The sequence below is a fragment of the Copadichromis virginalis genome, linkage group LG10 (assembly GCF_057382275.1).
Source record: "Copadichromis virginalis isolate Kocher_CV1m ecotype Utaka linkage group LG10, C_Virginalis_male_GT1.1, whole genome shotgun sequence".
In the NCBI taxonomy this organism is placed as follows: Eukaryota; Metazoa; Chordata; class Actinopteri; order Cichliformes; family Cichlidae; genus Copadichromis; species Copadichromis virginalis.
The window spans coordinates 1,262,565-1,276,909 of NC_140627.1; the positions used below are offsets into that span (position 1 = coordinate 1,262,565).

The 14,345-nt window shown below is 41.2% G+C and overlaps 1 protein-coding gene across 3 annotated transcripts in view; it reads right to left on the reverse strand.

Moving 5' to 3' along the window:
• The window catches only part of LOC146699602 (phosphatidylinositol-binding clathrin assembly protein-like), a 37,049-nt gene that overhangs the window by 22,525 nt on the left and 179 nt on the right, over positions 1 to 14,345 (reverse strand). For 2 of the 3 annotated variants that reach the window (XM_085469347.1, XM_085469349.1), the window contains exons 2-8: positions 12,223 to 12,306; positions 11,825 to 12,037; positions 5,470 to 5,612; positions 4,035 to 4,110; positions 3,847 to 3,949; positions 3,063 to 3,156; positions 1,117 to 1,228 (exon numbers count right to left, since the gene is read on the reverse strand). In XM_085469347.1, the coding sequence (XP_085325473.1) occupies positions 1,117 to 1,228; positions 3,063 to 3,156; positions 3,847 to 3,949; positions 4,035 to 4,110; positions 5,470 to 5,612; positions 11,825 to 11,954 (658 nt within the window). In that variant the 5' untranslated portion in view covers positions 11,955 to 12,037; positions 12,223 to 12,306. Of the gene's footprint in view, positions 1 to 1,116; positions 1,229 to 3,062; positions 3,157 to 3,846; positions 3,950 to 4,034; positions 4,111 to 5,469; positions 5,613 to 11,824; positions 12,038 to 12,204; positions 12,307 to 14,345 lie in introns of all 3 variants that reach the window. The other variant, XM_085469346.1, reaches the window with a different exon arrangement.

Sequence of the window (14,345 nt, forward strand, 5' to 3'; positions counted from 1 at the left end):
CCTCCTCCATGTTTGACAGTCGATGCCACACACTGTGGATCCATCCTTCCACCTACTCCACAGCAAAGATCCTGCATGATGAACCGAAGATTTCAAATGTTGATCCATCAGTCCATGAAACCATCTTCCAGTCTTCAGCAGTCCAATGTTTCATGGCCCAGACGGGCCTCTGTCTTATTCTGACGTCTGGCTTTCTTGCTGCAGCTCGTCCTCTTAAACTTGCAGCTCGAAGTTTCTCCTCACAGCTGAAACTGAGACTTTCTCACTACGACCACTATGAAGCTGCTTGAAGCTGATGTCCTGTGAGCCGCCATCACACAGCTGTTAACTCCCAGGAACGTGTGTCTGAGTCAGTCGTGTCGTTGGGTCTGCAGACCTCTTCCTGTCACAGTTTGAAGGAAGCTGGACTCACTGACGCCTTGACTTTCTTTGCAGTTTCTCTGTAGGACAGACCTACATTTATAAGTGTTACGATGGTCTGTCTTCTACTGTTAATCGCCTTTTTGGAACAGCTGTAGGACTTAGCAGCACCAGCTTTCACGGCTGGATCAACCTCCACTGTTGCAGAGCAGCTTTAAATTGTTAACCTGTTTTTGTTCCCTGAAAAAGGCCATTTTCTGAAATGTGCATTATTTTTCAGTTTTGGGTAACCTTACCTTTTTTTAAACCTCTGGGAGGTCCCCACTTACCTTTTTACCATTTCGAGCTGTTCATTGGATTTGAACAACTTGAACAGAAATAAATAACTGGAAAAACTGGGTTGTTCTAATCTATTGACCAGTAGAGTATCTGGAACCATTACTTCCAGTCAACAGCTACCAAATACGAATTCAACACTAGAAACTCGTCCAGATGTTTTATCTCCCTAATCTGTCATACAATACAATAACAAGGATACCATTAAACCTCCTTCAACTGCCCAATTACTTTTTCGCCTCTTAAAATAAGGTATTATATGTAAAAACGGCTGTAATTCCTAAACATTCATCATAAAACTTTGTTAATTAAAGCTGTGTATAAATGTCTAAACTCAGGTGGAGAGCCTCATCTAGTAAAAGGTCCTGTAAAGGTAAAATAAAAGGATGACATGGCTGACAAAAAACAACCTGTCCTTACCCAGGAGGTTGATTATGCTCTCGTTGTAGGCCGCAAACAGCCGGATTGCATCTTTAAACAGAAGCATGAAGGCTGCATTGATCACACCGTTCGTCAGCTCATTGGCGTTGACCTAAAAGGGAGGTGCCGGTGTTAAAACATCGTATTTAACCGTCTCGATGCATGCTCAATCATCCAGGTGAGTAAATCCCCAAAGAGTGAGTCTCTTCATTTCAACGTAGCCTTACTGCTTCAGTCTCGAAGGAGTCACTTGGATGAGTGACGAAACGTCCAGGTAAACAGAATCAACCTCACCTGCACTTATTTTATAATTGTGGCAAAACAAACTGATTCTCATCTTTCATGAACCATTTGAATTTTCTGTAAAAATGGTTGAGGAGTAATGATAATGTGTGGCGCACGTGGTAAGATCGAGGCAGTGCTGCTTTTTCAGACAGCAGTACTTTGTGCTGCCCAGTAAAGTTCGTCTTCTCTTCTTTCAAAACCATTTTTTGCCTTAATTTGGTCTAAAACGGTAACAAAGTTAAAGCCATGTAAAGAGCGCTTATAAAACACGCCGGGCTAACAAACAAACAAGAAAAGTAAGTAGTTATAGTTACTTTTACTGTGTTAAGTAACTATGTTAGTAACAGAGTTATTATAAAAGTAACTAAATTCTAGAAAAAGTAACTACTGCTTTACTTTAAAAAATGTTCAACCCTCTGTGGTCGAGGGTGTTTTTGACTACTTGTCATTTCACCTTTAAAAACGATTTATCCTGCCTTGTTTTGTTTGGTGCCGTTCTTTTCAGCACAACCTCACACGTCTGAATTTACAGTTATTTTTTCATTTGACATACTGTATCAGCACAGCTGATCTGAAACCAGACACAAAATATAAAATCCGAGTAGAAAAAGTTATGTTTTTACTGTAACAACCACAAACATGTTTAAAAATCATTCTCTTAACTTGAAATGCAAATATAAACCTATGCACAGGTTTTACAAACAACAAAGTTATATGCAGCTATTTACCTAAAATGCAGCCAAGCTGTTATTTTATAACCATTGAAACTATTTACAGAACAATCAGCTGTTCTGCATCAAATAAGATGCCACACAATCATCTATTTGTGCCCCTCCCAAAAATAATTTCTGTCCACTGTAAGATAAAAAAGCAGATCACAGGCTGATACCTGCAGGCCTGACAGCAGCAGGTGTGTCGCTGCTCCTGTTTCCACCTGCAGACAGCGTTTACACTGTTTGGTGGCTTTTTGGCAGCAGCTGTGACCTTCAGCAGTCGCCTCATTGTTCTGACACACACAACAACACTATCCACTACACTACACACTAAATGTCACAAATCTCTCTCTCTCTCACCGCCGTCACTCTTAAAACTTCGCCCTCTTCCCAAACAACCAAATGCCATTTTTTGATTGGTGGACATGGTATATTTTCCACAAACAGGAAAGGGGGGTTTTGTTTTTGCTCACAAGCAGAGAGGTCATTCGAGCGCGTCCCACAGTAAACTCCAGTGTTCGATTATTCAGGAGAAAACATGGCGTATATATTATTTTATCATAACTCTGGTTTTTCGTGGCCGATCAACACAATTTAAAAACTGGTATAAAGTCGACACTTTTAACACAGAAATCGATACTCTGGGTCGTCTTGGGTCGACATCAGCATCTTGTCGCTATGTCATCTTAAACTGGTCATGTGATTGATTTACTACGACTGTTTTGTTCTTCCTCAGCCAATCAGCAGCACTCGTGCGACTGTTTCGCAATAAGCTGATGACAGCGCCAACCGTCTGTGTGTGGAAACGCAGTAACATGTCCGCACCACGTTTTCGTGTCGGTAACAGTAACAGCGTTGTTCGATTACTGGTTACTGAAACGTTTACGCTGTTATTCCCATCACTGTAAGTTACTTGTGCTGAGACGTCTGACGATGCCGAGCACTCACATTGAAATCAAGCAACACATCCATCTGAGTCTGAATGACAGAAACGGTTTTAAGGAGTTTCTCTGTGTTCATGGTCCTCATGACTCCATCAGGCCTGTGAAAGCAAAGAGAAAGCATCATTATTTTAACGTATTTTAATTTTACTGTCACCCATGGTAATAATCGTTTCTTTGCTGTGGGTTAGAGCTCTGGATAATTAATGTTCATTTAAGTCTTTTTGTGTGGCTCGTCTGCCAAGTTGGCACTTTTGAAATGAACATCATTAGCCAGCAGATAAGTCTCTACTATCTAAAGGATGTCAAGACTGCAAACGTCACAATAGAAATATTAATGAAGAATTAATGAAGTTATATGTAATTTAATTTAGAGTCCGACACTGAGACGTGCAGCTGTCCTACGGAGTGAAGTAAAATTATGACTACAGCTGCATTTGATGAAAACTAACCAGTAAAATTAGGCCCAATATGACAAATTATGAAATAAAATAAGAAAGATAATCAAATTCACAAAAAGATGCTAACGCTGCTATTTGGAAATATCTTGCCTTTAAAATGGTGAAGTGAAGCAAAACCAGGAACTCGGCTTTCCTCAAACAGAGCTGCAGAAGTTATATGTTGCTTTCTGCAACTTTAACAAAACTGTCACAAGGAAACAAAAGTAGTGCAACGATATTTTTAATATCACCCCGGAGTGTCACACACGATCACCTGAACGAGAAATTCAAGCTTTGGGGCTCAGGTGTAAGAAAGGACGAACACGAGTCAGTGAGAAACATGAACCTTACCCTCTTTTCACTTTAGTGAAGTCAAATGCGACTTGTCTGTAGGAGACAGCCTTCTCATTCAGGTAGCGGCTGTACCTCCTGATGAACGTTGACATATCATAGCCTACGTTAGAAACCAGAGAAGAGACGAGTGAGTATAGACGGCGTATCGCAGGGAAACGTGGCTGTCGTGGATGTTTGTGAGATACCTTGTAGGCCACTTCTGTCCAAAAAGTTGCTGAGGTTAAAAAGTGTGTTTCTTGAAGCCAGATATTGTATAAATCTCTGCAAAAAAACACCACATGAATGAACCATGAATGTCTGCAGCAGCGCTGCACGCCCACAGATGCTCAAAGCCTGTCACAGATTTAACTGTCTGTGAAGCTGGATTAACTATGAACTGTTTAAAGCTTTTATACCAGGGGCGTCCAACTGCAGGCCTCGAGGGCCGGCGTCCTGCAGGTTTTAGATATAACCGTGGGTCAACACGCCTGACTCACACGATTAGTTTGTTAGCAGGCCTCTGGAGGACTTCAGCACATGTTGAGGAGGTCATTTGAGTCAGCTGTGTTGGACCAAGGACACATCTAAAACCTGCAGGACACCGGCCCTCGAGGCCTGCAGTTGGACACCTGTGTTTAAGAACATGTTTAGCGCCATCTTGTACCAGTACAGAACATAACAGCACTGGGCTGATTGGTTGGGGCTCATATACTTAGATTAGTTTATGGTAGCTAACTAGTAACGGAACCAAAAAAAGGACACTAAAACTAAAAAGCGGTCTAATAGAGGTCTTGATGCTCGATCATCCAGGTAAGTAAATCCCCAAAGGTCGATTCTGTCCACGTGGACGTTTTAACTTGTGTCTGATCTTATTGTAAAGCACTTTGTGATTTTTATCTGTGAAATGTGCTATATAAATAAATTTTACTTACTTACTTAAACGTTTCATCATCATCCAGGTGACTTCTTCAGTCTCAGCTGACTGCACTGGTGCTGGTTTCAGTTATTGTGCAAATGTCCTGCTATAAGGTTGAAACCTGCAGTCAGCTGAGACTGAGGAAGTCACCTGGATGATGATGAAACGTTTCTCCCACTGAAACGTCCAGAAACATATTTATGTTTGCGCGTGATGCGCATGTAGGAACCCGTTTTTATTGCATAGATCGCATCTTGTGGACATCAGCTGTTTATGCCACTCAGTGCATCACAACTCAGAGGAAAGGTCAGAGTGTCTCACTGCAGCTTGGCGGTCCTCCTTTATTAATACAAACATTACACTTCCTGTTTCAGTGCAGCTAGCCAAACAACCAGAACCAGTTAGTGCTAAAGACAGTGGAAGCAGACGGTATGTTCTCAGTTTCTTCACATAAAGCTCATTGTTGCAGCGAGGAGCCTTGTTTTCCACTTAGTTACTGGTTACCTTACTAATTATTTAACATACCTAATGTTAGCCTATTAGCTGCCACTAACCAACCTGTTGACCTCATATTCTGTTTTGGCACAAGATGGCGCTAAACATGTCGTAAATACTTTAAACACCCATTTCTTAAACCAGTGTTCACAGACGGTGTTGAAGCTATGGCGGTTCAGGGCTCCGTGGTGTAAATGAGCCTTTGTAGTGTTTCATGTCCGCTTGCTGACCTCATTGCCATAGACCATCAGATGGTGTGTAGTGGTGAGAGACTTGAAGACAACCACCCAGCTGGTGCTGGCAGTCCGCTCAAACAGGGTATCAGCCAGCTGAGGGATGTTCACATTCATCTCGTTGGTGCACTGAATCAAGTCTGCAGGAGTGAAAAATGCAAAGTGGGAAAAGATGAGCTGAAGTCATACTGAGGCAATAATGACCTGCCTGAAACATCAGTCTGTTCTCTGGGAAGCAGGACAGCTGTGATGAGAGCTAAAATCATTTCATTCTCATCACGTTAAAAAGAAAACAAACATATTGAGGAATTAGAAGAAATCATCAAATCTTTAGAGAAGCCGACATGTCCCACCAGGAACAGGAAATACTGAACACAATTCAACTTTATTGTCATTGCACATGTTACAAGTACAAGGCAACGAAATGCAGTTGCTAAATACTGAAAAAGTTTGTAATGCAAAACTTGAATTAAAAGAAAAGTTTATATTTAAAAAAGAAAAAAAAACAATTTCTAGTACAAAGACTTCACTTTCAAAATGTTCAACATGGTAATAAATCCGGATTCTAGCAAACCAGTTAAGAATAAAGAAACAACTGTGATGCGATTAAAGATTTATCAGGCAACACCGTCTAAGATCCTGAAAGAAGAAACATCACTTTCAGGGACTTTTACAAAACTTTATATTCACAACAGATAACTTCATCAAAAAATAAAGTTGATCAGTTTCTTGACAACATAACTTTTCCAAAACTACCAGACAGTCAGGCAATGGCACTGGACTCACTGCTGACAGCAGGTGAGCTGCAGGAAGCCCTGATAAGTTTGCCCAACAGTAAGGCTCCAGGTCCAGACGGCTTTCCAGCAGAATTCTGGACAATTCTGGCACCATTATTCCACAGAGTGCTGCAGAAATCAAGGAAAATGACAGACGTCCACCAAACATGAATCTCCTGCTAAAACCAGGCAGAGACCCTGTGTTTACTACCAGCTATCGTCCAATATCCCTCATTAATGTAGACCTTAAAATAATCTGCAAAGCTCTGAGATCAGAGAAGAGAACCCCCCTCATAACTCATCCTGACCAAACTGGCTTCACTAAAGGCAGCACTCATCAACAAATACACGTAGATGACTTAATTTGATAGACTGTTCTTGCTGAAAAAACACTGAAACCACAGTATTGTTTCTAGATGCAGAAAAAGCGTTTGACAGAGTTAACTGGAAACTTTGGTTTCGAACCTCTTTCATTAACTGGTTAAAAATATGATATAATTCCCCAACAGCTTGTGTCAAAACAAATGACCAAACATCCTCCAGCTTCTGTCTCCTGAGGGGCACCAGGCAGGGACGCCCAGCAGCCAGGGACGCCCAGCAGCCAGGGACGCCCAGCAGCCAGGGACGCCCAGCAGCCAGGGACGCCCACTCTCCCCGTCACTGTTTGCAGTTTTTATCCAACCACCTGCAGCAGCAGTTAGACAGGCTGCAGTGATCATCCCTCTTTATGCGGATGATGTGTTGCTTTTTCTCCAGCACTCACAAACCAATCTCTCTGAGGTAATCACACTAATAAACTCTTTAGCAAGAGTTTCAGATTATTCAATAAACTGGTTAAAATCTGCAGTTCTTCTGATTAACTGCTCCTTCCATAACCCTTCTTCTGCCCCACTGCAATCTGGAAATATTAAATATTTAGGTATGGCACATGGTAGATTGACTGGTTCTTATAGCGCTTTTCTACTCAATCTTGAGCACTTAAAGCGCTTTACACAACTTGTGCTTTCACCCACTCACTCCCATTCGCACAACCACATTTTCCTTGGTGCTTTCTACCTAACATTCACACACACTGACTCTTAAATGGAAGTTGCAGTAGTTTTTCTGAAAGATGACTTTTTATGACATTTTGATACTCCGATGAGGATGGAGTTTCTCTCCGATGGATCCGATGCATCGGAAAGCAACTTGGGGTTAGTATCTTGCCCAAGGATATATGGCATGCAGACTGGGGGAATCGAACCACCAACCTTCTGATCAGTACCTGCTTAGCTTCCGAGATCAGACGAGATCTCTCCTACGCTTGCAGATTTAACTAAATTAAACCACATCTTAGGGCTGGGCCATATCATACCGTCCACGGTAATACCGGTGTAACGTTGGGCAACGATAGGAAAAAGAAATATGGTGATAGAATATGGGTAAAATGCACATGCGCAGTGCCTTTGTTTTCATACGCACATGGAAGGAAAAAGCATGGCGGTGACGCAGAATGAGAAGGGCGAAAGTGGATCGTTGAATGAAACTGATGAACCTGAACTGGTTTGTAAAAATGCTGCATCTTCACTGGTGTGGAACTGGTTTAGCTTTGGTCCGTCAGATACACAACAAAGCACTATTTTTGGTAGCGCATGCTAGCGGGCCGTCGTTATTACCGTGTTGTTTGGAAAATACGGCGCACTTAAAATCAATCCTTTGATTTTTCTGAAAGTCGACAGAGCCCCTTATAATCCCGTGTGCCTTATGTATGAACTCTGGTTGTGTTTACTGACCTTGAAACGATTTTATGTGCACGGCGCTCGAAAATCTGTCACATGTTTCAGTACGACTTTGCTGAGCTACGAAGCCGCACCGCTTGATGGATTGTGGGAGCATTACAGCTATCGTAGGCGGAGCCTCGCGGAGTGATACGCACTGTGCTTCAGCATAATGTTACCGTGTTGTGTGTGTATAACCTCTTTTTAAGTTGTGTGGATATTATACATGGTTATGCTGAGGATGTGTCGGCCAGTTTCCACTGGAAATGCCTTTTGGTTAAACTGTCAGTGAGGAGTTTGCATTTGCACTGTTACATTTTTCTATAACTTTAATGCACAGAAAACAGCTGCTTGTTTAAGTGAAAATACATTGATGTTTTTTTTGCACTAATAAAGTTGAGGAGTTGTAAAGTATTTTGTCTCGTGTCAATTATATCGTCAGTTATGTCGTTATCACAAATTTTCAAATGTATATCGTGATAAATATTTTTGGTCGCATTTGTAGGCCGATTACGTCACAGCGGCACGACGAAGCCTGTCCAAATTCGAAGACTCCGACAAATGCATCCTTAATTTCCCCAGATTTGAAGGATGGGTCGGGTGTGTCCTTCGTGGCCCACCATATCCCAGAATTCATAGCGCGGCGCTGCAAATTCCAGTTTCCAGCAATGGCGGCGCTACTAAGTTTTAATGTTACTCTTATTAATCTTTCTGAGTCACAAAATAAACTTTTAAGATATTTTCAGGCGAGAATGTAGCTGTGTAAACTTCAAATATCTGCTCAGTTTATCAAGACACCACATATTTGCAAAAGTGCTGCTCGACAGCTAGCCGGGGGTTCAAGGGTGAGAACAGCAAACTCTCGGCACATCGTTTTAAACCCCCGCGATCTTTGGCTACTCGGGCTAAACATGATATATAAGTCACTTAGATAACTTAAAAATGTTATTGTTTGTCTTTTTCAGTGTTTTATTTGTGCCTGAGTGAATCAGTTTGGCTGAGATTAAAATTATTAGATTAGATAAAATAAAACTATTAATCCATCGGGTGGGTTCCTCCTTGGTTTTCACACAGCTGAATAAACGTCAAACAGAAAACTGATTAAACAGAAGTGTGAGACGGTCGAGAGTGTCCAGTTCAACGTCCCCTCTAATGTTTCACGTGTCTGAGCGAACACACAAACTCCCTGAGCGTCCCTGGACCACTGTGAGCAACAGCAGACGTGTGCACTGTGGTCACGCCAGCATCCAATCCATGCAAGTTACATGTTTATTAAAGTAATCAAATTACAGCATTTATGTTAGACTACTTTTAATTGACTGCTTTAGTCCACTTACAATGAAAATTTAAATAAATCTTGTTCATGACCTGCAGCATGTTAACACTGTTGGAAGGAAAAGTAACCTGAACTCCAATTTTGAAAAAAAAACTTCTTCTTCTTTATTTTTTTATAAAGCTCTGACTGTATTATGAGTCTGTGGGAGAGAGTCTGTAACTCTGTCTGCAAATACAGTAAATAATGACCAATGTTGGGCAATTAATTATATAGTTACTTCTTCAAAAAAGTAACTGAGTTTTGCAAACAAAGTTTTTTGCAGCTGTTTACCGTAATTGTCGGGCTATAAGCCGCTACTTTTTGCACGAGCTTTGAACCCTGCGGCTTTTAGTCAGGTGCGGCTAATGTATGTACAAAACAGGATTTTCCCCTGATTTTAGCTTGTGCGGCTAATATTCAGGTGCGCTTTGTAGTCCGGGAAATACGGTACCTAAAAATGCAGCCAAGGCGTTTTTTAAACAAACATTTCAAACTATTTACAGAACAATCAGCTGTTCTGCATCAAATCTGATGCCACACAAATTATTTGTGCCGCTCCAAAAAATAATTTCTGTCCACTATGAGATGAAGGAGAACAACAGCCTGATACCTGCAGGCCTGACAGCAGCAGATGTGTCACTGCTGTAACACCTGTAAACCATTGTTCTGACACACACAACACAACTATTGACTACACTACACACTAACTACACACTAACTACACAAGATTTGTGCTAAACGTCTCAAATCTCTCAAAACACGCCGTCACTCCTAAAACTTCCCCCTCCCTAAACAACTAAATGCCATGTTGCCATGTCATTTTTCCACCAATAGGAAAGGCTGGGGGAGGGGGGCTGTTTTGCTCACAGGCTTTCCAGCGTTTTCCTTATAAAACGGCGTTTTTACCGTTTCTTCCCGCAGTAAATAGAAACAACGACAGTATTCAGGAAGAAAAACAAACATTGCAGATATTTTATCATAACTCTGGTTTTACGCGGCCGATCAACACGATTTACAAACTGGTATAAAGTCCACACTTTGTCCGTCAGTTGTTCCGTCTGTCCTGCTCACATCTCCAATGGTTGTGCACGTTGTCATTAACGTGGCTTCACTCCACATCAGCCGCTTTGCTAAAACACCGGCACATAAGGACGCTGTCATAGCCTGTCAGCCACGTTGATTAGCTGCGTATATACGAATGTGAATCGCGTGATTGGCTGGACTTTGGGATAAGGCGGCATCGTTCTGATCCCATACGGGAGCAGCCAGTCACTGACTAACATGCAGAACAGAATTGTTAACGTTTTTGTTTTCATTTCAATTCAGGTTAGATTTTTTTTTTTGTGCGCAACGCAGATTTCCTGTGCGCAGAGAGCGAGCCAGCAGTGCGCAGCTTAGAGGGAACATTGGTCCTGTTACATTTTAGACAGCAAGGAGCAGCCGGCTGAGTTTATTAAACTCCACCGAGACAATCTGCTAATTTTATTAAGTGTAATAAACAATCATCTTGTCTTAATTTTAGTTAGCACATACCTTAAACACTTCAAGCTGTAAGCTAATGATAGTTATATGAGAGCAGACACATGCTGGTGCAAGAAGCTGTACGTTTCCCATCCAATGGATGCATGGTCCATTGGACGGGAAACATACATGTAGCCTTGCAGACTAATCGCAAAAATCATCGGTGACTAGTTGACTATCAAAATAATCGTTTGTGGCAGCCCTAGTTTAAAATGTACTTTTTGATGCAGATCATTCTGCCATGATATATAGTAAAGATAATTGTTTAAAAAATAAAAAAGTTCCTTTCAGTAACTTAAAACATCAAACACCACCAACAGAACCCAGAAAGCAGCTTTCAGTAGGCTTATTGTGGAGGAATACTTGCTGTATTCCTCCACAATGCACAAGGTAAGCTGTGCTGAAAGTAATCTGCATTTACCAACTCTTGGTAAAGTTGTAAAGTCGGTAACTACGAAGCTGCTTCCAGGAATAAGAGCAGAGTCAGCTACACAGCATGTTGTACAGAGCTGTAAATGATTATGACTGTGGTTATCAAAGTCCAGCCTGTGTGTGTTCTGTATAACAGAACGAGCTCTGTGACTTTAGAGCCTTTCTGGATGTTGGTTGTTGACCCAAAGTCCCATCATGTATTTCAAAAGAATAACACAGATTTGAGCCTTTTAGCCTCACGTGGAACAGGCGGGTTAAACTTTCTAAAGCTACTCGGCGAGTTCTTTGCAGGTGGAGTTAAAGTGTGGGCAATAACATCCTGCTGGTAAATACAGTTGTATGAAGCGTACAGTACAGATCCCTGCTTACATCAAACACGGTGGGTTTACTTTTCTCGAAAGTTTCCTGAAACTCGTAAAAGCACCGTCTGGCCCTGTGATTATAGCGTTACAGTATGTGCAGGCCCCACAGACACAGCGCTCAAATCCAGTATTAACCGAAAAAATGGGAAGGAAATGTGCAACTTTTCTAAACAGGGAAACGAAACTTACAGTTCAAGTGCTTCTTCTTTGGCCCCATTATTTCATGAGTGGTTGCCTTGCAGACAGTTTTCGAAATCGCCGAGCCGGTGACGCTGTGCTGAGCGGCCGTGATCCTGTCAGTAATGCTCTGTCCGGACATTCTGTATCGGCTCCAACAAACTCTTCTTGCTGTTAAAAACGTCTCAGCAGACTGGCTTAGATTCTTCAAAGGTTCTGTTCCACCTGACAACACAGGAAACAACCAGACAGAGAAGAAGTGATGAGAAGACGGCAGCCGTTAAATTGATCTCATAAGCTAGCTAGCTATCCAACCGACTACAGATAAATTATTCACACAGCTTAAAAACACGAACTGAATGTGCAGCGACAAATAAAAGCCTGGCACTTACTAACGGTGTGATACGCACCCTGCCTTTTACTCGATGCGGTAGGTCTGTAGCCGTTTTTTCCTCTTCCTGTTCAAGTCAACTCACATGTCGTCGCCAGATGGACTAAATGAAAGTAGAAGTTACTTCCGGTTACATTTTCCACAATAAGTGTAGCCTAATTTTCAGGGGGGGAAAATAAAAGCACAACGATGAAATACCACTAACATTTTATGTGTTCGGTGTTTTTTGAATTTAGTCTTTACAAAGCGATCAACAGAACAGCTCTAAAAGAAATAAAGTAGTGCAAATGGACCGCCACCATCGGGCTTTCACAGATTCGGTCTCCAGTAATTTTTCCATTCAAGTGAAGCTATTATATGAAATCCAACACTTCAGTTGCCATTGAAATAAAATGTGCATCATTTATTTATTATTTATTTATTTATTTATTTAGTTTCACACATGGTACACTAGTAATTCATTTCCTATTCACAACCTTCCTTTCAATTAAAGTAGCACTGGTTCCATGCATGAAAAGGAGCCAGAAGAATAAATTCTTATTGACACCTGCCCCCTATCTGTGATAAGACAAGTAGGCAACCAAAATTACACTCTGACAATAGTTTGCACATAACAAGAAAACAAACAGAACAATATACTCAACAATGAGCAATACCACTAAATATCAAACTATAGGATATTTTTTCTACATTGATACACAGTGCCCTTTTAAACCATAAATAAAGATTCAGTTCAAACTTTTATTTTAGCGTAAAAATGTGGAGTGCCAACTGTGCCAAAATTAATCAACTAAATACGTCATATGTCATAAATAATTTTAAATAATTTATTAAATGTGTCAATAATGAATGAAAATAGGAAATAACCAAACAAATATATACACTTGATCACATTGTTTCTCCTGTATCCGTGGTTGGACTACTATGCGAATGCTCCTTTCCGTGTTCCCTTTTTCCAGGGAGGCAGAGGAGTGTGATTTCCCCTGTAGTTGGAGCACACCCTCCGGTCCCCCTTCTTAAAAACAGGAACCACCACCCCAGTCTGCCAGTCCAGAGCCACCGTCCCAGATCTCCATGCAATGTTGCAGAGGCATGTCAAACTAGACAGTCCTTCAATATCCAGAGTTTTTAGGAACTGAGGGCGAACCTCGTCAGTACCGGGGTCGGCCACCAAAAAATTGTTTAACTACCTCAGTGACCTCGCCCCCAGTGACGGGCAAGCCGTCCCCTTCATCCCTAGACTCTATTTCATCTATAGAAGGCGTGTCAGTCAGTGCCTGATTATATCCTCAACTGAAGTCAGCAGCACCGCACCTCTGCTATACACGGTGTGAGTGGAGCACACGTATCTTTCCATGACCTGGATACACTTACACAACACTGGCAATTAAAGTGGTTATTAACTCACTGTGTTAGTTAATATGTTAACCCCACCCCTTTCATGTGAACATGAAAGGGGTGGGGTTAGTACCATCAAACTAACCTACAAAGAACATTTCACTGGTCATATGACTTTTCTTCCACAGGAAATGATCCCTACCAGCACCAACCCTTCCAGAAATGTTTAATTGGTGATTAAAAATCTTTAAAGAACAAAAAATGTACAAGCAAATGCAGCACTGTTATAAAAAGGACACGATGTGAATGCTGCATTATTGTACGATCTACTGTACAATATAAAGCTCCTTGAGGTGACTGCTGTTGTGATTTGGCGCTGTATAAATAAAACTGAACTGAACTGAACTGAATTGCTGCAGAAATCTGTTAACCTGTTAACTTAGTGAGTGGTAAACACTTTAATTCCAGTGATCTCTTTTATCACTGAGTGCGCTTTCTGTGTTTATTTCTAAAGTGACTGCTGCACTTTGGAGTCTACAACTTTAAACTGGATCAATTTATCCTTTAAAGCAGGGGTGTCAAACTCAAATACACAGTGGGCCAAAATTCAAAACTGGATCAAAGTGGCGGGCTAACATTAATATTTATTGAAAAAAAATCTTCCTCCAAATATAATAAGGAATCTTTTCTTATGGACTCAAACAAGTTTTGCTGAAAAACTAAGTATGGAACAATCAAAGCTTAATACTAAACAATATATATAACTTATATAAACGTATATATAACTTAATATTGCACACATGC